A 21,020-nucleotide genomic window follows, 5' to 3' on the forward strand; every position below is an offset into this window, starting at 1 on the left:
GTCTCCCTTCCTGTCCACTGCTGCAGTCTATGGTCTTTGCCATAGACATCAGCGGTGAACAGGAAGAGAGACTGGAGATGGCACGTGTGCACTGCGTGCCCCATCTGCTCATACAGCTGATCAGCGGGGGTGCCAGGTGTCAAACCCCTGCCTATCAGTTATTGATGACCTATCCTGAGGATAGGTCATCAATAGTAAAAGCCCGGACAACCCCTTTAAAAGGGCCTATCCCACAAAGTTCAAACTTTTTTTTTTACTCCCTTTTCTCAACTTTCTGTGGGCAGGCAGCAGATCACATGAGACAATTAAGGACCTGCATATCCCGGGAAGCACTGCAAATACTACAAGAAAATATTCCCTTTTACATATAGCCCCAGAGATACATACGGTATGTAAGGGTATGGCAACACTGAGTGAGCAACAGCAATCGCAGAGTAGCGGTGATCCCATAGAAATACAACACTGCTGGATTTTTTTGCGACTCATCCTGCAAACCCATACATTACTATGGGATCATCGTTACTCTGCGATCCTGGGCACGACAGGTCTCCACATGTAGCCTGCACAATTTCCTTCTCCGCTGTCTAGATTCAGACAGGGCTATGTATTTCTATGGATTTAGAAGTAGAGATAAATAAATGGTGCCTGAGCTGCTTCAGATGCTACTCTATGAGGTTAAGGGGAAAGAAGCAGGGAAGCTACTGAGCATGTCTATCCAACAGTGAATGCAGGAGAAAGTGGACCAGAAGGATAAACAGCAGGGGGCGCTACATTAAAATAATAAAAATGTATTGCAAAAATCCATAATTTGAAATGCCCAATTGAAGGCATACTATTTTTTGTGGGATAACTCCAGGATTTTTATATTTATGGCCCATCCTCAGTACAGGCCATCAAAATCTGATTGGCAGGGGTCTGACACCCAGCACCCCCCACTGATCAGCTGTTCCGTCGCTACGGTGCCGAAAGTACAAACCAGAACTAAGCTCCATCCATTGTGTAGTTCACAATAAAAGCAGCTCTGTGTTTTTGTTTTTTTTTAGTAAAATAACATTGAACTTTCATTTACTCGGGCAGCAAGCCCAGTGCTTGTGTGTAGATACTGCCGTTACATACTTGTTATGGCACCCCCAGGTGTTTTGATTCCTTTCATAACATCCACCCCATTGCCAATGGTCACACATGCTCAGTAGCTCATTCCCATTGTCTCCATTCTCTTTGTATACAGAGTCATTCCTGCCGCCTTGCGGTCAACCGATGAGAATCGGCGCACTAGCAGAGACCTCTGCTCACCGGCAGTAGACATTAATGGGATTTTCTGAAAGGCAATTCAAAGGCCAGCAGAGGGAGCATTAACTAGCATGTAATAGCCATATCTATACATAGGAGGCTTGGGGGGGTCAAAAATTATTGAAACAGAAACCCCTTTAAATATGCAAATTCCTGCAGAGTCCAGGTTGTGACAACCAAGGTCAAAGCAATCAGAACTCAGGAGCTGGGCAGACCGATGACACAGAAAACAGAAAGGCACAAGGCAAGTACATGGGAGGAAAGGAGCCATAAGCTAAAAACAGAGCGTGAACAGGTGGCGTTCTCACAGCTACTCAGGTCTAAAGAGAGCATCAGCATCATGCAGTTCTCATCCTTCCTGAGAGGACAGGGAAGTCTTCTGGTAGGAGAGCGTGTTCTCGGCAGGTTGGACAGGTGCTCTGAGTGTGGAGCCAGGTCTTGATACACTGCAAAAACAGACATCAAGATGCAACATCAGCGCTGAAAAACTGAACACGTGACCAGCATTGGCTTCTGCTGGAGCCGGGGTTATAAAATTATTATTATACACACTTATATAGCGCTACTAATTCCGCAGCGCTTTACAAACATTATCATCCAACTGTCCCCAATGGGGCTCACAATCTAAGGTCCCTATCAGTATGTCTTTGGAGTGTGGGAGGAAACCCACGCAAACACGGGGAGAACATACAAACTCCAGGCAGATGTTGCCCTTGGTCGGATTCGAACCTAGGACCCCAGCGCTGCAAGGCACCAGTGCTAACCACTGAGCCACCGTGCTGCCGGGTTCCTTTATCCAGAAACAGCACCACTCTTTCCTACAGGTTGTATCTGGTACTACAGCTCAGCCCCTTTTAAAGGGGTTTTCCTCATCAATATCAGATCAGTGGGGTCAGAAACCCAGCTCCTCCACCGATCAGCTGTTTTGGCAGCAGTCTGTGTCAGAAACCGCCAGAGCCGTAAGCACAACATTTTATCCACCGTGTAGTATCAGTCATCCGACAGATCAGTTTCCATTCACTTGAAGAGGACCTAAGATGCAGTACCCCGCATGGAAGTTAGTGCTTCTGGCATTCACTGGCTGTCTGAAACAGCGGACTTGTAGGGGTACCAGCTGTCAGACCCCCACTGATCTGATATACATGACTTATCACATATCCAAAGTACTAGAAAACCCATTTAAGTAAATAGGGCTGATCTACAATAACAAACATCCCATGTGTGGTGGCATTTCTTACCCTGGACAACCCCTTTAATCTCTTAAGGACCTCCGCCATACATGGCGCTAATGCGCTCAGAAGCTGAGCAAGTGCTGTAGTCACCGCGTGCCTGCAGACACCTGGAGACAATGTCAGTGATCGACCATAATGCAGACCATCCCAATACTCACATGCTTGTGGAAGTAGTGACCGCAGTCCAGCTTGTGTACTGGGAACTGTTTCAGCTCATCGTGGCAGATTATACAGGGGTCTTCACCAAAGGACTGTACAAAAAACAACCGTATAAGCAGTCAGTAAATCATATCCATCAGCCCCCAGATGGCTGTCTCAAGACTACTGCAACAGCCACCCCTGCGGCCTCCCCTCCCATCCACTGCCAATCCCTTCACAGGCTCCCCACTGCCCAGAGAATTCACTCCAAAAAAATTAACAATGACACACAAATCAGTCCACAACCTGTCCTCTCCATACATCTCTGACCTAATCTCCCGATACCTCTCCACATGTAATCTCCAGTCCACAACCTGTCCTCTCCATACATCTCTGACCTAATCTCCTGATACCTCCTCACATGTAATCTCCAGTCCACAACCTGTCCTCTCCATACATCTCTGACCTAATCTCCTGATACCTCCTCACATGTAATCTCCAGTCCACAACCTGTCCTCTTCCATACATCTCTGACCTAATCTCCTGATACCCCTCCACATGTAATCTCCAGTCCACAACCTGTCCTCTCCATACATCTCTGACCTAATCTCCTGATACCTCATCATATGTAATCTCCAGTCCACAACCTGTCCTCTCCATACATCTCTGACCTAATCTCCCGATACCTCATCATATGTAATCTCCAGTCCACAACCTGTCCTCTCCATACATCTCTGACCTAATCTCCTGATACCTCTCCACATGTAATCTCCAGTCCACAACCTGTCCTCTCCATACATCTCTGACCTAATCTCCTGATACCTCATCATATGTAATCTCCAATCCACAACCTGTCCTCTCCATACATCTCTGACCTAATCTCCTGATACCTCTCCACATGTAATCTCCAATCCACAACCTGTCCTCTCCATACATCTCTGTGTGAGCATCTACAAACTAGTGATAAGATCACACCTCTACATCATTAGAATTCTGCCACTTGATTTTGGCTCCTCCAGTGACCACTCCCCATGGCTGCTTCGGTTGGGGTGAAGAAAGCTGGATTATACCAGATGCTAGATTAGACACATTCAGTCCAGTTGTGTTCTGTGGGGAAAAAAAAGAACAGAAAATGTTATCTGACAATAGGATAAATAAAGTGCTAAATGATTCGGATGGTCTGTGACAGAACTCTTCTTACTGGAGAGGCTGGAGGTGGAGGGCTCTTGGCCTGGTAGTCCAGTATGTATTCTGTCACACTGCAGATTATATCCTCATGCGATAAACCAGACAAAGTCCCACTATTTCGAGCTCGGAAATACTTGATGAAGTTGGTAAGTTCAGAACTGTAAAAAGAACAATGACATACGGCTAAAGCTATGCTGGAGGACAGACGGTACAAACCAGATGGAAATCCATCTAAATTCCAGGTTATAATGTAACAAAAACACCAAGGAGGGGGACGAATACGAGGATAGGCGTTAATCTTGATGTTTGTACTCAGAAAATTGCTTTGTGCAGGGTTTTGCTTTTTCCATTTAAGTGTCATATTTGTTTCCTAGCTGGTGATTTTAGTGCAGCGGCTGCATATCACATGCTTCCTTTTTCTCCATGTACGTTAAAGGGGTTATCCAACCCCTGTAATGACCCCCCCCCCCCCCTTAAAGTCCAGGCCCCTCATATACAGGTGAACCTCGAAAAATTAGAATATTGTGCAAAGTTCACTTATTTCAGTAAGCAAACTTAAAAGGTGAAACTAACATATAGGATAGACTCATTACATGCAAAGCGAGATATTTCAAGCCTTTATTTGCTATAATTTGGATTATTATGGCTTACAGTTTATGAAACCCCAAAGTCACAATCTCAGGTCCCCTTTGCTCAGGGGGTATGGATTAATTAGCTGACTAGAGTGTGACACTTTGAGCCTAGAATATTGAACCTTTTCACAATATTCAAATTTTAAGTTGCATTATTGAAATAAATTAACTTTAGCACGGTATTCTAATTTTTCGAATTTCACCTGTAGGTTATACTTACCGCGCTCCCTGGCACCAGCATCGCTCCTGATGCCTGCACGGCCGCTGATGCATCTCCACGCTGTGCGGATCGAAACAGGGACCAACAGCAGATAACATCAGGGATGTGCCTAACTAGCGTTCCCCGCCATTCTGGAATGACTCTTCCCCAGCACGGCCTGGTATTGGCTTATCAACACCCCCCGCCACCACATGTTTTGATCCGCGCAATGGGGAGATGCAATGATGGCGGGGATCAGGAGCAACGCGGGTGCCGGGGTAAGAATAACCTATGTGAGGTGCTTAGGCATTGGGGGGTCATTATATGGATAACCCCTTTAAAAGGGTGTGCACACCTACTGAGTGAGTTACTAGTGGGGCTAGACTGTTGGTTATGGGAAGTACAATAAAACAAATAAGAAAATGGGATCGGCAACTTCATCAGCAAAATGCAGCCACCAATTTGTGGTAGCGTGTATTCTGCGTGTGGTGCCCCTGTGGATGCCCTTCCCTCACAAGGCATAGATGAGGATCAATGGCTGCTAATTCAATGTCATTTCAATATAACAATCTGATGAGGAAGGGTTAGAAAGATTACAACTAAAGCAGGCCATCCCTGCCTTCTGAGAGTCATACATTTATTTTTCGGTTGCTTTTTTTCTTTGTGGGATGTGGGGTTTAAATGTGAAAAAAGACTGCAGCGACACCAGTTTTTATTATATTTACTACTTTTAGAAAATAAGAAACCTTTAAAAAAAAATGTAGTGTCTCGCCATATGCTGACACGCAGAACTTTAGTATTTTTCCATTGATAACGCTTTTTGGCAGAGCAAGCCGCAGCTTCACTTGATACTGCTTCTATGTAAACTCCACTTTATGATCATTTTTATTCATTTTTTGGGAGACAAGGTGACAAAAATAATTCTGCCACAACGCATAATGAATAGTGTGATATTTGTATTCTTTGTAATTATTTTGTATTTTCTTATTTTGAGAAAGTTTTTTTTTTTTATAACTTTATTCAATGGATTTTTTTACTTTTTTGTTAGTTCTCTGAACAGCAATTTTATCAACATTCCCTTACACCCTGCCAGAGGATAACATATCAGGATTGAGGCCTTCAGAAGGCCATCGGCTGCCAACCAGAGGACAGGGGAACGTTCTCCCTGTCGGACCACTAAGATGCAGCAGTCACTATCCACTGAAGCATCTGTTTAAAGCCTCATGCACACAGCCGTTTTGGTCCGCATCAGAGCCGCAGTTTTGGCGGCTCAGATGCGGACCCATTTACTTTAATGGGGCCGCAAAAGATGCGGACAGCACTCCGTGTGCTGTACGCATCCGTTGCTCCGTTCCATGGCCCTACAAAAAAAAAAAACATGTCCTATTCTTGTCCGTGCTTTGCGGACAAGAATAGGCAGTTATATTCAAGGCTGTCTGTGCCGTTCCGCAAATTGAGGAATGCGCACGGACGCCATCAGTGTTTTGCGGATTCGCAATTTGCAGACCACATAACGCACAACGGTCGTGTGCATGTAGCCCAACAGTGGGGACTGGAACTAGCTCGGATCTTGACCACTGTTGATGGGTGTCAGCTGAGTAACACAGCCGGAATCTGCTGTGTATGGAGCGGTCACACAAGCTGTGTGTACTTTACTTTTTAGTGACCAGTGATGTCCATATGAGGCAATTGGTCGCTAAGAGACTAACGTTAGCTAAAAACATTGATTTCAGCAGGACTGACCATCTAGTGTACAGGGGCCTCCCGACAGCATTTGTTAGGGGGAGAAAAGGATCAAGCATTTGGATTTAAACATGCCTGATCCCTTAGTTCTCTGAGAGATCCACCAGATGTGTCTCCCAGCAGCTTCATATTCAGAACACATGCACACTTGGCCAAACAGAGCATGCATGTGTATAGGACGCCAAGAGAGCCGTTGGTGGATGGCCATCTTAAATGCATGGTCAGAGCTGCATCTCAAACCCTGCTGCTGTAGTACATCATGGGATATGTCATTTTTACCAGACTATTGCACACAGACACATCAGACCTTGCTCTGCGCGGACAGAGGGAGTGGTGATGTCCCGAATCCTGAGAGCGGACAATAAGAAATGCAATTGTAGATGAGAGAAGCGGACATGATGTGAAGGAATTGTTGAGCACTTCAGCAGTTACCTTTTATAATGTGGAAATACGTCATGGAGCTCCTCAATGATCTTATCAAATACAGTTGGTTTTGCAGGTGAAGGCAGTCTGCTGTCCGGCGGCCTATTTCCCTTTCTGTCAGTGCCAGTTGCCCCATGACCCTTTACTGGAGAGGGAGCTGGGGCCTTAGGCTTAACGCTATTAGATGCAGGAAGTGTCTGAGGTTTGATGGCAGATTTCTGCTTGGCTTTTTTATTGGCAGTGGTTTTGTTTACTGGGGACTTGACAGGAACTGGATTGGATAGTTTGATAGGTGATGGACCAGGGTTAGTCAACACAGGAGCTGAAATTCCTGCAGAAGAGTCTGGAAAAACCTGAGAAGAGAAGATCATACAGTGAGATACATAAACAAAATTTAAGTCATAAGAAAAAGACATAACTAACTGTGGGATCAGATTCTTCTATGAATCTACTCCATACACTACGTGCTTAGCGAGCCTACCAGATCTACATATTACGCTCCCCCCCCCCCAGAAAATAATGCATCAGGCTGACCAAAAGGAAAATCTAAAATGCCCTACAAATACAGTATTGTTCGTCCTATTAGACGCACCCAAGATGGGGGTAAAATGTCAGTGCATCTTATGGGGCGAATACTAACGAGCACTTCCGGTTTTTATCGCGCGGGTGCAATGCGATTTAATGTGTCTTGCACGCGCGTGATAAAAAAAACGTAATGTTTACTAATAACATCTCTTAGCAACCCTCTGTGAAAAACGCATCGCATCCGCACTTGCTGACGGATGCGGTTTTCACGCAGCCCCATTCACTTCTATGGGGCCAGCGTTGCATGAAAATCGCAGGATATAGAACATGCTGGCATTTTCACGCAACGCACAAGTGATGCGTGAAAACCAACGCTCATGTACACAGACCCATTGAAATGAATGGGTCCGGATTCCGTGAGGGCGCAATGCGTTTGCATCACGCATTGCACCCGCGTGGAATACTCGCTCGTGTGAAAGGGGCCTAAGTGTTAAGAGCAGCCACATAAGACCATAGACACAATAAGCAGATGAGGATCTAATTCTCTTCTATGGGAGATTTTTCTAGGCATATTCTGTGACCTGTGCAGAGGTCAGGAGGGAGACGTTAAGCTGTTATATCAATGTCCTCTATATCTATACAACTTTGATAAGATAGCTACTAAAAACTTACCTGTGCAGAACAGTTAAATTACATATTATTAGGGCAAGTGGCCAGTGAGAAAATTGCAGGATTATACTTTTTTTTTTTTTTTTATATAAATGCATGGCTGATGGCCTCTTACTCAGGCTAGGCTATAAATACTAGATTGAGGATCTGACTCTGGAGCCCCCACTCACTGATGTGGCTGTTGCATTCTGCCAGATTTGCACTCCCTCCATTATTTACCAGGCACAAAGTTATGGTTGCACCTGGTACTGCAGCTCAGTCCTATTAGAATGAACAGAACTGTATGTATCCATCATGTACGGTGGAGTAGAATAGAAAAACGAGATTTTTGTATAACTTACCAGTAAAATCTCTTTCTCGCTCTTTCCTTGGGGGACACAGAAGACCTTGGGTATAGCTCATCTCCATAGGAGGCGTGACACTAAGTGAAAACTGTTAAGCCCCTCCTCCACAGCTATACCCTCAGCATGGAGAGAGAGGCTGCCAGTTGCATGTCCAAGTAGTGAAAAAAAGGCAAAGTCCAAAAGTGGAACCAACAAGCCAACTACCCAACGGGTAAAACAACTCGGAAACAGTGTAGAGAAAAAACAAAGAATGGGTGGGTGCTGTGTCCCCCAAGGAAAGAGCGAGAAAGATTTTACTGGTAAGTTATACAAAAACGAGATTTTTGTATAACTTACCAGTAAAATCTCTTTCTCGCTCTTTCCTTGGGGGACACAGAAGACCTTGGGTATAGCTCATCTCCCTAGGAGGCGTGACACTAAGTGAAAACTGTTAAGCCCCTCCTCCACAGCTATACCCTCAGCCTGGAGAGAGAGACTGCCAGTTGCGTGTCCAAGCAGTGAGAAAAGGCAAAGTCCAAAAGCGGAACCAACAAGCCAACTACCCAACGGGTAAAACAAACTCGGAAACCGTGCAAAGAAAAAACAAGAATGGGTGGGTGCTGTGTCCCCCAAGGAAAGAGCGAGAAAAAGATTTTACTGGTAAGTAATACAAAAATCTCGTTTTCTCGCCCAGTTTCCTTGGGGGACACAGAAGACCTTGGGACGTTCAATAGCAGTCCAAGAGGGGAGGGACCACAGCACCAAGGCGAAGCACCCGAAGGCATCAAGAAAACACCGCCTGCAGACCAGGCGGCCCAAGGCAGCAGACGCCGAAGCCCGAGTATGCCCCCAGTAGAACTCGGTAAGGTGTGCAAGGAAGAAGTGACCGCCCTGCACAAATGAATGGCCGAAACCTAACACCCCCGCCCCAGGAGGCACCGACTGCTCTGATGAAATGAACGGTGACACCGAAAGCAGAACCCTGCCATTGGTGCGATAACCACAGCAAAAGCCACTCTGAGAAAGCGGAGGAGGCCACCCCGGAGGCCATCAACCTTTGCACTGACCTCCTGGAAACACAAGAGACCGAACGCCGACCGGAGTCGGAGATCTCCAAGTAAACAACTGCAAGGCCCAACAACCTCCCAACGGTAAGCGTCCGTACCCGGGGATGGGTGGAAAAGGACGAAAGCCTCGTTGATAAGAAGGCAGATACCACCTTCAGAAGGAAGGAAGGAAGGAAGGGACAGGACGGAGAACAGCCCTGTCCTGGAAAAGGACAGAAGGCACAGAACACGAAGGGCCGCCAATCAGGCACCCGTCAGACATGATGGCAACAGAAACACAACCGTACAAGACAGAAGGAGTAGGAAGAACTCCTGCAACGGCTCCAAGGGAAAGACTGGAGCGCAGAGAGCTCAGTATGTAGTTCCCAGGGCGGAACCAGGAAACGATAAAGAGGAACCACAGAGCCACTCTGTGGAAGAAGGACATGACAAGGCCCAGGAGGGCCAGGAAATGACTGGAGCGCAGAGAGCTCAGTATGTAGTTCCCAGGGCGGAACCAGGAAATGATAAAGAGGAACCACAGAACCACTCTGTGGAAGAAGGGCATGACAAGGCCCAGGAGGGCCAGGAAACGCTGGAAGGGGAAGGACAGCGCAGACACTTGACACTTCAAGTAACAGAAGTCCCAGTCCCAGGGTCAGGCCGGACTAGAGAAAGACAGAACCAAGGGCGAGAAGGCAGAGTGGGGGAATGCCCCGCTTCCCACAAAACCCCAGGTAAGAACCCTAAGCCCGACAACCAAACCTGGACTAAACAGTCGGGAGCGAACACTAGCGAGCTCGCAGGAATCACCCAGCAAGCGGGAAAAAAACCCAATGGGATCAGGCGCAGACCAGTAACACGGCCGAAGGATCGGAAACCACGGTCCTGTCGGCCCCCGAACAACATAGCCCCGTATCCGACCGGAGTGGGGGAGCAGAAGGACAGACGGAAGAAACCAGAAGGGCCTGCCCAGCATCCGACAGATGCCCAGACCAGACAGGCCAAGTCCAAGTCTATGTAGCCACCAAAGAAAGGAGTTCTACAGCCCCGTGTGGGAGATCCAAGGACAATCCTGACCGAAGGGCAGTCCTCCCAAGTCACTGAGAAAGTAAGTCCCACAGGACCATACACCCAGAACGGAAATGCAATCTGCACCCAGTGGGAGGACAAAACGCGGTAGGCCCGGCAAACAGCTAGCGAGAACGCCAGCGAGAACGAGGGAGATGGTACGAGACCGCAAGTAACACCGGAACCATCCAAGCGAACAACCATGCTCACCCCAAAGGAGGGGGGGGGGACGACAGAACAGCCACTGAAGCCTGGCCGGGGCAGCAGCCACATTGGAGCGACAAACGCAGAGCAGAAGCCAAAAAACCGAGCCTGGCGAGGAAAGGCAGAGCCAAATCCCCTCTACTCTGTGAGACCACCTGCACACCGTCGCAGCAGGCGAATACCCTGAAGAAACCAAGGTGGAGGTCCCCAGGACCTGGACAATCAAGCACCCAAGAGAGTTGGGCGACCTACCCGAGAGGAGCAGTCTGAACCTGGTAGCAACAGACTGGAGCGCAAAGGGCGCCAATAGGAAGGACCCACACCACACTGCATCCGAGAAGAGGAAATGGTAGTAGGCGAGGGAACCGCAGTCCCGCCAGAGCCAACGTAGAGGTCGAGCGGCACTGCAGACAACACTCTCGACCCCGACCGGTTGCGTAGGGAAACAATGTCACGAAATGACGAATGGGTACGCATCAAGGAACCCCGAACACTCCCCAGGTCGAAAGGCCAACGAACATGGTGGGTGTCGACAACAACGGGACCCCACCGGAGAATGGGTACCACTCAGCTCAGTGCAGTAGCGAGCCAGCAGAGCCCGTCTACGTACATACAAGATATACAGCTGTGAATACATTGAGCATCCATTGTTGCGTGTCAGACAACACCACCTTAGGCTCACAAGTGGACAGAACGATCTCCTCAGAGAAGAGTGCAAGCTTGCGACAAGCAAACACACCCCAGAGAGAAAAAAGTATGTCGCAGGAAGAAGGGAGGCATACGTACTAGCAACCCAGCAGGCAGCGAGAAGGCCAACCCACCCAAGGGAGGAGAAGGCATACACAGCCCAAAACAACGCACAGAGCGCACAGCCACAGCGTCCCACAGTATCCACGGAAGTGTAAAGTGCAACCTGAAAAGGAGTTATGCACAAGACCAGTACCGGCATGCGAAGGAACGCAAGTAGTCCGCCCGGAAAAAGGGGGGGGGGGGAAGGTACCTGGCAACTCTGCCGATGGCAAAAGGGCAAGGCCCTGAAAAGGGGGGGCATGCACCGGATATCCTAGCAATAAAAGATTGTGCAATAATCTACCCAACACCGAATTTCGTGAGAGTGCAACTACTCCGCCCATGAAAGGGGACGTCCAGTACAGCATACACACGGACAGCCGTGAATCTCGTGAGCGTACAAATTTCCGCCCATGGAATGAGAAGTTGTTATGCACAAGGCCAGCACCATTCCCAAAGGGAGTGCAAGCAGCGCACCCCTGTTAGAGCCATGCTCACGGCCCGCAACGCATTTGGTGAAAGTGCAGTGACCCAACCAAAAAAAGGGGGAGGGGGTGCACATGGCCACCATCGCATCCCAGGAGAGCGCGAGCATCCGCCATGGATGGGGGTCATGCACCTGGCCGGCAACGTGCTGGCACAATGACACCCAGTCAGTAAAAAAGTGCATGAATGTCGCCTGAAGAGAAGAGGCATGGCCACGCCGGCAGCAATCCAGCGAGAGTGCAGAACACCGCCCACGGAAGGGGGCCATGCATATAGCCGGCAGCGGATCTGGTGAGAGTGCAAGCACTCAGGCACGTGGCCAGCAACCTACCACGAGAAATGCAAACCAATAAGAGTGCAGCCTTCCGCTTATGAAAGGGAGTCATGCACATGGCCGGCAGTAAATCCAGTAAGAGTGCAGTGTTCCGCTTATGGAAGGGGGACGTGCACATGGCCAGCACCGCATCTGGCGAGAATTCGGAATTCCTCCTATAGAAGGGTTTCATACACATGGCCGACAGCGAACCCAGTGGGAGTGTGCGTTCCGCCTAAGGGGGTTACACACATGGCCGGCAGGGAATCCAGTGAGAGTGCCGCGTTCCCCTAAGGAGGGGGGGGGGGGGGGGGGGTCGTGCCCATGGCCAACACTGAATCCGGTGAGAGTGCAAATATTTCGCCCCAGAAGGGGGACATGCACCTGTCCAGCATTAAAACCAGTGAGTGCAGCGTTCCCCTAAGGAAGGGGGGTGTCGTGCCATGGTCAGCACCGATCCGGTGAATGTAGTATTCCACCTATAGAAGGGGGTTATGCACATGGCTAGCCTGCGGCCAGAGAGCGCAGAATTCCACTCAGGAAGGGGTTCATGCCCATGGCCAGCACCATAACTGGAAAGGTGATGTCCTGCCATAGAACGGGCGGAAGAGGGGCGCCTACACTTGGCTAGCGCCGTATCCCGGTAGATGGCAAGGGTCCGCCTAAAGAGGAGACTTGCAGCCGGTCAGCATCGCAGCCGGGGAGCGCGACATGCCGCCTACGGAAGGGGGGCATAGCATGCAGTCAGCACCACTGTATCATGCTGCAGCGTCCTGCGCAGCCATTCCGTTATTTAATAACTCCGCCATGGAAGCCCTTTCTCTCTTTTTTTTTTTTAAAAACACAGCCACTCTGGGCAAGAAAGGGCCACCATACAGGGACACAGCCTCGTATAGGCTTATTAGGAAGCCCACCAGAACATAGAAGGGGTCCTCCAGAAGGGAGCCGGCCCTTGGAGATGGCCGGCACCCAACAGGTTAACAAAGATCCGGCCTGGGGGGCGTCGCTGCGATCCCCTGGGGGGCGGAGGACGTGCGGGCGGGAAGAATTCGCGCCGCGAGACGTTCCCGCCCCCTCCAACAGAGGCCGGGATGTTGCGGCCTAGTAGGACCCGAAGCCGGGGCCTAGATTTTTGCGGCGCCCGGCCGCCAAGAGGCAACGACGGTGAGCCGGGACCTGGAGGAAGCCGGCTGACGCATGCACCAAACGGCCGCGGGTGCCCTCCCGCGGGCCGGCAGAGACAGAAGACCGGAGTAGCAGGCCAAAGCCTGGGTCAAAGTCTGCGGCACCCGGCCGACCGGAAGCATCAGCAGTCGGCCGGGGCCTGTTGGAGCATCGCGTCCACATGCAGGCCGCGAGGTCCTGCGTCCGGCAGCGTCTGGAGCGGCCCTTTGGCTCTAGCACACCGGTAAGGAGGGAGACCCCGAAGTCCAGCACTGCACCCCCTGCCCTAATTCTGTAGGGAGAGACAGGGGCAGCTAGCGCGGGCCCCCTACTGAACTGCGACCGGCAAGGGGGAGGGTCGGCATAACCCCTGTGGTAGGGGCAGCTAGGAGCAGGTCTCTGGCCCTATATTCCTCCACAGCAATGCCATGCTACCCCCTGTGCAATCCCCTATGGAGGGGCATTGTATTGTCGCCCTGCGGCCACCAGTATGGTGGTGGTGTGGGGCTATATAATTATTTGGGCAACAGCTAGCCCAGGAGCCAGTGTAGGTCCGCCGGGACCAGCATGGGAGTCCAGCACGCAGGAGGCCAGGGAGGGGGACGTAGGGCTGGAGAAGCCTCTCTCTTACCACAGCCGTCTTCACCCTCGGTCCGTTCCAGCAGGGTCGCCCCTTCAGCTACTGGCACCGTAGTGGCAGGACGCTGGAGAGGGACTTGGCGTGCGGGCGACCCTTGCGCTGGCGGGATGCAGGGGAGCTGGGCTGCCCTGGTCCACCTTGCCTTCTGTGGGGGAGGCAGCAGTGCGGTGACCGGCACTGGCGCAGCTCAACCCCGGGAGAACAGAGAGGTCTAGTGCGTCTCTGTTGTCCCTGATGATCTGGAACAAAAAGAAATAAAAAAGTAAAAATCAAAAAATTAAACAAAGGAGAAAACAGCCCTGCAGAGCAGGGAGTGTCTTGCCTCCTTGGACACTAAGCAAAAACTGGCAGTCTCTCTCTCCAGGCTGAGGGTATAGCTGTGGAGGAGGGGCTTAACAGTTTTCACTTAGTGTCACGCCTCCTAGGGAGATGAGCTATACCCAAGGTCTTCTGTGTCCCCCAAGGAAACTGGGCGAGAAAATCTAGTTTTCTCGCCCAGTTTCCTTGGGGGACACAGAAGACCTTGGGACGTTCAAAAGCAGTCCAAAAGGGGGAGGGACCACAGCACCAAGGCGAAGCACCCGAAGGCATCAAGAAACTGCCGCCCGCAGACCAGGCGGCCCAAGGCAGCATCTGCCGAAGCCAGAGTATGCACCCTGTAGAACGCTGTAAGGCAGACCAGTGACCGCCGCGCACAGACGCATGGCCGAAGCCAAATGCCACCGGCCCAGGAGGCACCGACCGCTCTGGTGAAACGAACGGTGACACCAAAAGCAGAACCCTGCCCTTGGTGCGGTAACCACAGCAATAACCACTGTGAGAAAGCGGAGGAAGGCGGAGGAAAGCCACCCCGGAGGCCACCAACCCGTTGCGCGGACCTCCTGGAAAACCAAGAGACCGAACGTCGACAAGAGTCGGAGATCTCCAAGTAAAAAAACGCAAGGCCCAAACAACTCCCAAATCGGTGAAGTGTCCGTTCCCGGGGGTGGGAAGGGGAGGACGAAAGCCCCGTTAAAATGAAAGACAAACACCACCTTCAGAAGGAAGTAAGAGACGGGACGGAGAACAGCCCTGTCCCGAGGAAAGAGAAGGCTCGGAACAAGAAGGGCCGCCACCCAGGCACCCGCCAGAGACACGACGGCTACGGAAACATAACCGTACAGGACAGAAGGAGTAGAGAGAACTTCTGTAACGGCTCCAAGGGAAAGATTGGAGCGCCAAGAGCCCAGTATGCAATGCCCAGGGCGGTACCCAGGGGCAGTACGAGGGAACCCCAAAGCCGCTCCACGGAAAAGGGTCCTGACAGGCCCAGAGGGCCGGGGAACGCCGAAAGGGGAAGGACAGCGCTGACACTTGACACTTCAAGCAACAGAGTCCCAGTCCCAGATCCAGGTCGGACTGGAGAAAGACAGAACCATGGAGAGAGAAAGGCAGAGTGGGGGAACGCCCAGCTTCCCACAGAACCCCCGGTAAAACCCCTAAGTCCTACAACAGATCCTGGACAAAACACGGCCAGGAGCGAACACTAGCGAGCCCGCTAGAGTCGCCTGGGCAAGCGGGTGAAACCCAATGCGAACAGGCGCAGACCAGTAACACGGGCAGAACGGTCGGCAAAACTGGTCCCGTCGGCCCCCGAGCAACGTAGTCCTGTAACCACCCGGAGTGGGGGAGCAGAAGGACAGACGGAAAGGAACCGAAGGGTCCGCCCAGCAACCGCCAGGACAAGACAGGCTAAAGTCCATGCCGATGTAGCCACCACAGGAAGACGTCCTACAGTCCCGGTGTGGGAGATCTAATGACAATCTCGACCGAATGGGGGTCCTCCCAAGTTACAGCCAGAGTGAACAAGGGAGACAGTACGAGGCCAAGAGGAACATCAGAACCATCCACATGAACAACCAAGCTCTCCCCAGAGGGGAGGGCAGCGAAGGAACCGCCACTGAAGCGCGGCCGGGGCAAAAGCCACATCGGAGGGAGCCGAACCGAGCGGGAGCCAAGCAGAGCCGGCGAAAAAAGGCAGTCGAGACAGAGGCCGGCATAACACCCTTCAACCGAAAGGAGGAGTGGGCAACAGGGAAGCCATAGGACAGCTCAAAGGCAGAACCCCGCTCACCGAGACGCCCGGTTCACTGCCACGCAGAAGGCGAGTACCCTGAAAAACCCACGGTGGAGGTCCTACAGACCTGGGTAAGTGAGCACCCAAGAGCAGCTGGGTGACATCCCGAGAAAAGCGGCCCGAACCCGGTAGCGGACCAGCCTGAAGCGCAGAGGGGGCGCCAAAAGAAAAAACTCATACTGCACGACACCCGAAGAGGAGGAAAACAGTAGTAGGCGAGGGAACAGCAGTCCCGCCAGAGCCAACGCAGAAATCGAGTGGCACTGCAAACGGCACTCTCGACCCAGTGACCACTTGCGCCGGGAAGCGAGTGCACGGGAGAACGAAAGGGTACGTATCAAAGAACCACGAACACTCCCCAGGTGGAAAGGCCAACGGACATGGTGGATGCCGACACAACGGGACCACAATATACAGGCCAAACCAGAAAACGAGCACCACCCAGCTCGGCGAAGTAGAGAGCAAGTAGAGCCCATCTACTCATATCTAAAGAATACACCTTTGAATACAACGGCATACTTTTAATGCTTGTATGACAGCACCCAAGGGTTATACAGGTGGACAGAATGATCTCTTTAGAGAAGAGTGCAAGGCCCGTGACAGCACCACATCCCAAGAGAAAAAAAGGGTATGTCGCAGGAGGAAGTGAGGCATACGTACGAGCAGCCACGCAAGCAGTGAGAAGGCCAACCCACCTATGGGAGGAGAAGGCATACACGGCCCAAACAACGGACAGAGCGCACCAGAAAATTCCGCTCACTGCAAAAAAATAGTCACCCAGTGAAGGGGATCAGCCACAGAGTCCAACAGTATCAACGGAAGTGCAAAGTGCAACCTGAAAGGAAGTGATGCACAAGACATCAGTATGGCATGCGATGGAAACGCAGGCAGGCCCCCCCAGAAAAGGGGGAAATGTACCTGGCAACACTGCAGCTGGTAAGAATGCAAAGGCCCGTCCCAAAGGGGGGATGCCCAAGGCCAGTAACAACTTCAGAGAAGTAGAACATACCATAGTTTGCCCAGAAGGTGACTAATCACATGGCCGCACAGTACCTAGCGGGAACGCAGGAGGTCCGCCCAGTGAAAGGGGGACATGCACGGGGTTATCTTACCATTAAGCGAGTGCGCAATAACCCACCTAACACCGAATACTGTGAGAGTGCAACTACTCCACAATGAAGGAGAACAAGCAAGAATCCCGCACAGCATATCAAGGACAGCCATGGGTCACGTGAGGGTGCAAATTCTTGCCCATGGATGAGGTGGGCCGTGTATGGCCCGCAACATATCCGGCGAAAGAGCAGTATTCCACCCAGAAAGGGGCGGGTAATGCACACGGCCGTCATCGCATCCAGCAAAAATGCAAGCACCCCGCCAAGGATGCGGGACATGCACATGGCCAGCAACGCACTGGCGAGAAAACAACCACAGTCAGTGGCGTTGTGCATATGCCGCCTGAGGAAAGGATACATGCTCATTGCTGGCAGCGATTCCAGTGAGTGCAGCACACCACCCAAGGAAGGTGTCGTGCACATGGCCGGCAGCGAATCCAGTGATAGTGCAGCAATCCACCTATGGAAGGAGTTCATGCACATGGCCGGCAAAATCCAGAGAGAGTGCAGCATTCCGCCTATGGACGGAGGTCATGCGTATGACCGGCAGCGAATCCAGAAAGTGCAGCATTCCGCCTATGGAAGGAGGCAATGCACATGGCCGGCTCATGCATATGGCCGGCAGCGAATCCAGCGAGAGTGCAGCGTTCTGCCCATGGACGGAGGTCATGCATATGGCCGGCAGCGAATCCAGAGAGAGAGAGCGCAGCAGCCCTCCTTTGGACGGAGGTCATGCGTATGACCAGCAGCGAAGCCAGAGAGAGTGCAACATTCCACCTATGGAAGGAGGTCATGCATAAGGCCGTAGCGAACCCAGCGAGAGTGCAGCATTCCGCCTATGGAAGGAGGTCATGCATATGGCCGTAGCGAACCCAGCGAGAGTGCAGCGTTCCGTCTATGGAAGGGGGTCACGCATATGGCCGTAGCAAATCCAGCGAGAGTGCAGCGTTCCGCCTATGGAAGGGGGTCGTGCACATGGTCAGCATCGTATGCGGTAAAAGGGCAGTATTCCGCCTACAGAAGGGGGTCATGCACAAGGCCAGCCCGCAGCCAGAGAGAGTGCAGTATGCCGCCTATAATGGGGGGTCATGCACATGGCCAGCACCGTGACTGGAGAGGGCGACTAATTCTGCCTATAGAAAAGGGCGGCCTGCACCTGGCCAGCGCCGTATCCCAGGAGAGGGCAAGGGTCCGCCTTGAAGGGGAACATGTATACTTGGCCAGTGCCACGGAGAGCAACATGCCGCCTATGGAATAGGGGTAGGCATACGGCCAGCGCTCTAAGGTCAGGCTGCAGCATCCTGCGCAGCCAACAAAAAAATACAGATACCATATATATATATATATATATATATATATATATATATATATATATATATATATATATATATATATATACACACACACACACATACTGTTAATTCTTATATTATTTCTGTATTTATATTTTTTATTAAATTTTATTAAAAAAAAAAAATATATATATATATATATATATATATATATATATATATATATATTTTTTTTTTTTTAAATTTATTATTCTAAAACACAGCCTCTTTAAGGCAGGAAGGGGCCACCATATAAGGGCACAGCTTCTTTGAGAGGCTAGCCATCCTAGGGTCTCCTCCAGATGGGAGCCGCCGGCATCCAAGAGGTTAACAGGGATCCGACCTGAGAGCGGTGCAGCGATCCCCTGGGGGCAGGGGGACCTCCGGCGGGAAGAATTCGCGCCTGGAGAGTGCCCGCCCCCTCCAATCGAGGCCGGAAATTTGCGGCCTAGTAGGCCGCGAAGCCGGGGCCTAAATTTTTGCGGTGCCCGGAGGTACCGGCCGGGACCTGGAGGGAGCGGAGCGGCGCGTGCATAATACCGGCCGCGGGAGCCCACCCCGCGGGCCGGAACAGTCAGGGGGCCCGGGAAGGAGCCGGAATCCTGTGGAAAGAATCTTTCTGCGGCGCCCGGCCGACCGGAAAGACAGCCTCTGAGAGCACCAGTGGTCGGCCAGGGTCTGCTGGGACACCGCACCAGTCATTCCGGCCGCAGGTGCCCACCCCGCGGACCGGAAACAAGGGCCCTACGCTGCAGCCGTCAGGAGAGGGCCTCTGGCCCTGAGCAGCGCACCGGTAAGGCGATAGGGGGGGGGGCCGGGGGATGGGGGACCCTGTGACCGGGTGCCCGTATAGAGGCAGCTCCCTGGGCGGCATGATAGGGACGCCAGCATAACCTCTCAGTGGGAACCTATTTGAGAAGGAGCTAATAAAACAAGCTAGGATGGGGCCAGCCTAGGACCAGCAGGGACCAATATGGGGGTCAGTCACGCAGGAGACCTGGGTGGGGGGAGGGGGTCGTAGGGCTGGAGAAGCCACTCTCTCACCACAGCCGTCTTCACCCTCGGTCCGTTCCAGCAGGGTCGCCCCTTCAGCTACTGGCACCGTAGTGGCAGGACGCTGGAAGAGGGACTTGGCGTGCGGGCGACCCTTGCGCTGGCGGGATGCAGGGGAGCTGGACTGCCCTGGTCCACCTTGCCTTCTGTGGGGGAGGCAGCAGTGCGGATGACCGGCACTGGCGCAGCTCAACCCCGGGAGAAACAGAGAAGTCTAGTGCGACTCTGTTGTCCCGTAATGTCTGGAACAAAAAGAAAAGAAAAAGTAAAAATAAAAATAAAAAACAAGGAGAAAACAGCCCTGCAGAGCAGGGAGTGTCTTGCCTCCTTGGACACTAAGCAAAAACTGGCAGTCTCTCTCTCCATGCTGAGGGTATAGCTGTGGAGGAGGGGCTTAACAGTTTTCACTTAGTGTCACGCCTCCTATGGAGATGAGCTATACCCAAGGTCTTCTGTGTCCCCCAAGGAAACTGGGCGAGAAAAGTACATTTTGTCGTCTTAGTTATTTCTTACAGCATTCGTTGTGCTGCATAAATGACATCATGACTTTATTCTGTCAGTAGGATTACAGCGATACCAAATTTATACAGTTTGTGTTATGTTTTACTACTTTTAAAAGTTAAAAACCTTCTGGGTGTTTAAGGATGGCAACGGGGACAGGAAGGGGCAGAGGAAACTCTTTGCCGCTGTCTAACTGCTCAGATGCTGCAGTCGCTATTGACTGCAGCATCTGAGAGAACAAATATCCTGCATCAGAGTTATAAACCATCTGTACCCTGTATAGAGCGGGTTCCCCTCTTGAACGGGCTTCATACTTTTCCTGTGAACAATTGACGTACATGTATGTCACAACGCACTATATGCATATACTTACAGTGGTAGTTGGCAGGCTCATGACACCAGACACATTCAGTGCAGTAGGACTAAGCTTTGCATTTTTTTTCAAAGCGTGAATTTTTCCATCAAATTCAGACTAGGACAGACAAAGATATAGAAACGCATTATAAGTAGATTCATATCAGTATCCAAAACACTCATTTCACAGTGAAGTCCTAAAAGAAACAAATTTAAGTTATGGCCAGAAAAGAACAAAGAAATAAAAAGACACTTCACTATTCCCTAAGCTCTGTCCCAGCACCGGGTGTGATGTGACGTCTATGGTCATGTGCACCTCTGCAGCCATTCACTGGCTTCAGTGGTGACATTTCCCCAAGCGGTAAGTGACCAGAGAGACTCAATGGTGCATGTGCCCACGGACATGTAACAGAAGCAGCATGAAGGAAACATTGGCTCTAAAACAGACGGGGTGCATGGGTGAGCACCTTTTTTTTTT

The 21,020-nt window shown here is 51.2% G+C and overlaps 1 protein-coding gene across 5 annotated transcripts in view; it reads right to left on the bottom strand.

Moving 5' to 3' along the window:
* Positions 1 to 1,151: 1,151 nt before the first annotated feature.
* TTC3 (tetratricopeptide repeat domain 3) overlaps positions 1,152 to 21,020 on the bottom strand; it is a 188,632-nt gene continuing 168,763 nt past the window's right edge. For all 5 annotated transcript variants that reach the window (XM_044284379.1, XM_044284380.1, XM_044284383.1 and 2 more), the window contains 6 exons: positions 20,562 to 20,660; positions 6,855 to 7,198; positions 3,862 to 4,006; positions 3,636 to 3,767; positions 2,681 to 2,773; positions 1,152 to 1,736 (listed from right to left, as the gene is read on the bottom strand). In XM_044284379.1, coding sequence (XP_044140314.1) covers positions 1,629 to 1,736; positions 2,681 to 2,773; positions 3,636 to 3,767; positions 3,862 to 4,006; positions 6,855 to 7,198; positions 20,562 to 20,660 — 921 coding nt within the window. In that variant the 3' untranslated portion in view covers positions 1,152 to 1,628. The remainder of the gene's footprint in view (positions 1,737 to 2,680; positions 2,774 to 3,635; positions 3,768 to 3,861; positions 4,007 to 6,854; positions 7,199 to 20,561; positions 20,661 to 21,020) is intronic.

The sequence above is a fragment of the Bufo gargarizans genome, chromosome 3, assembly GCF_014858855.1.
Source record: "Bufo gargarizans isolate SCDJY-AF-19 chromosome 3, ASM1485885v1, whole genome shotgun sequence".
Taxonomy (NCBI): Eukaryota; Metazoa; Chordata; class Amphibia; order Anura; family Bufonidae; genus Bufo; species Bufo gargarizans.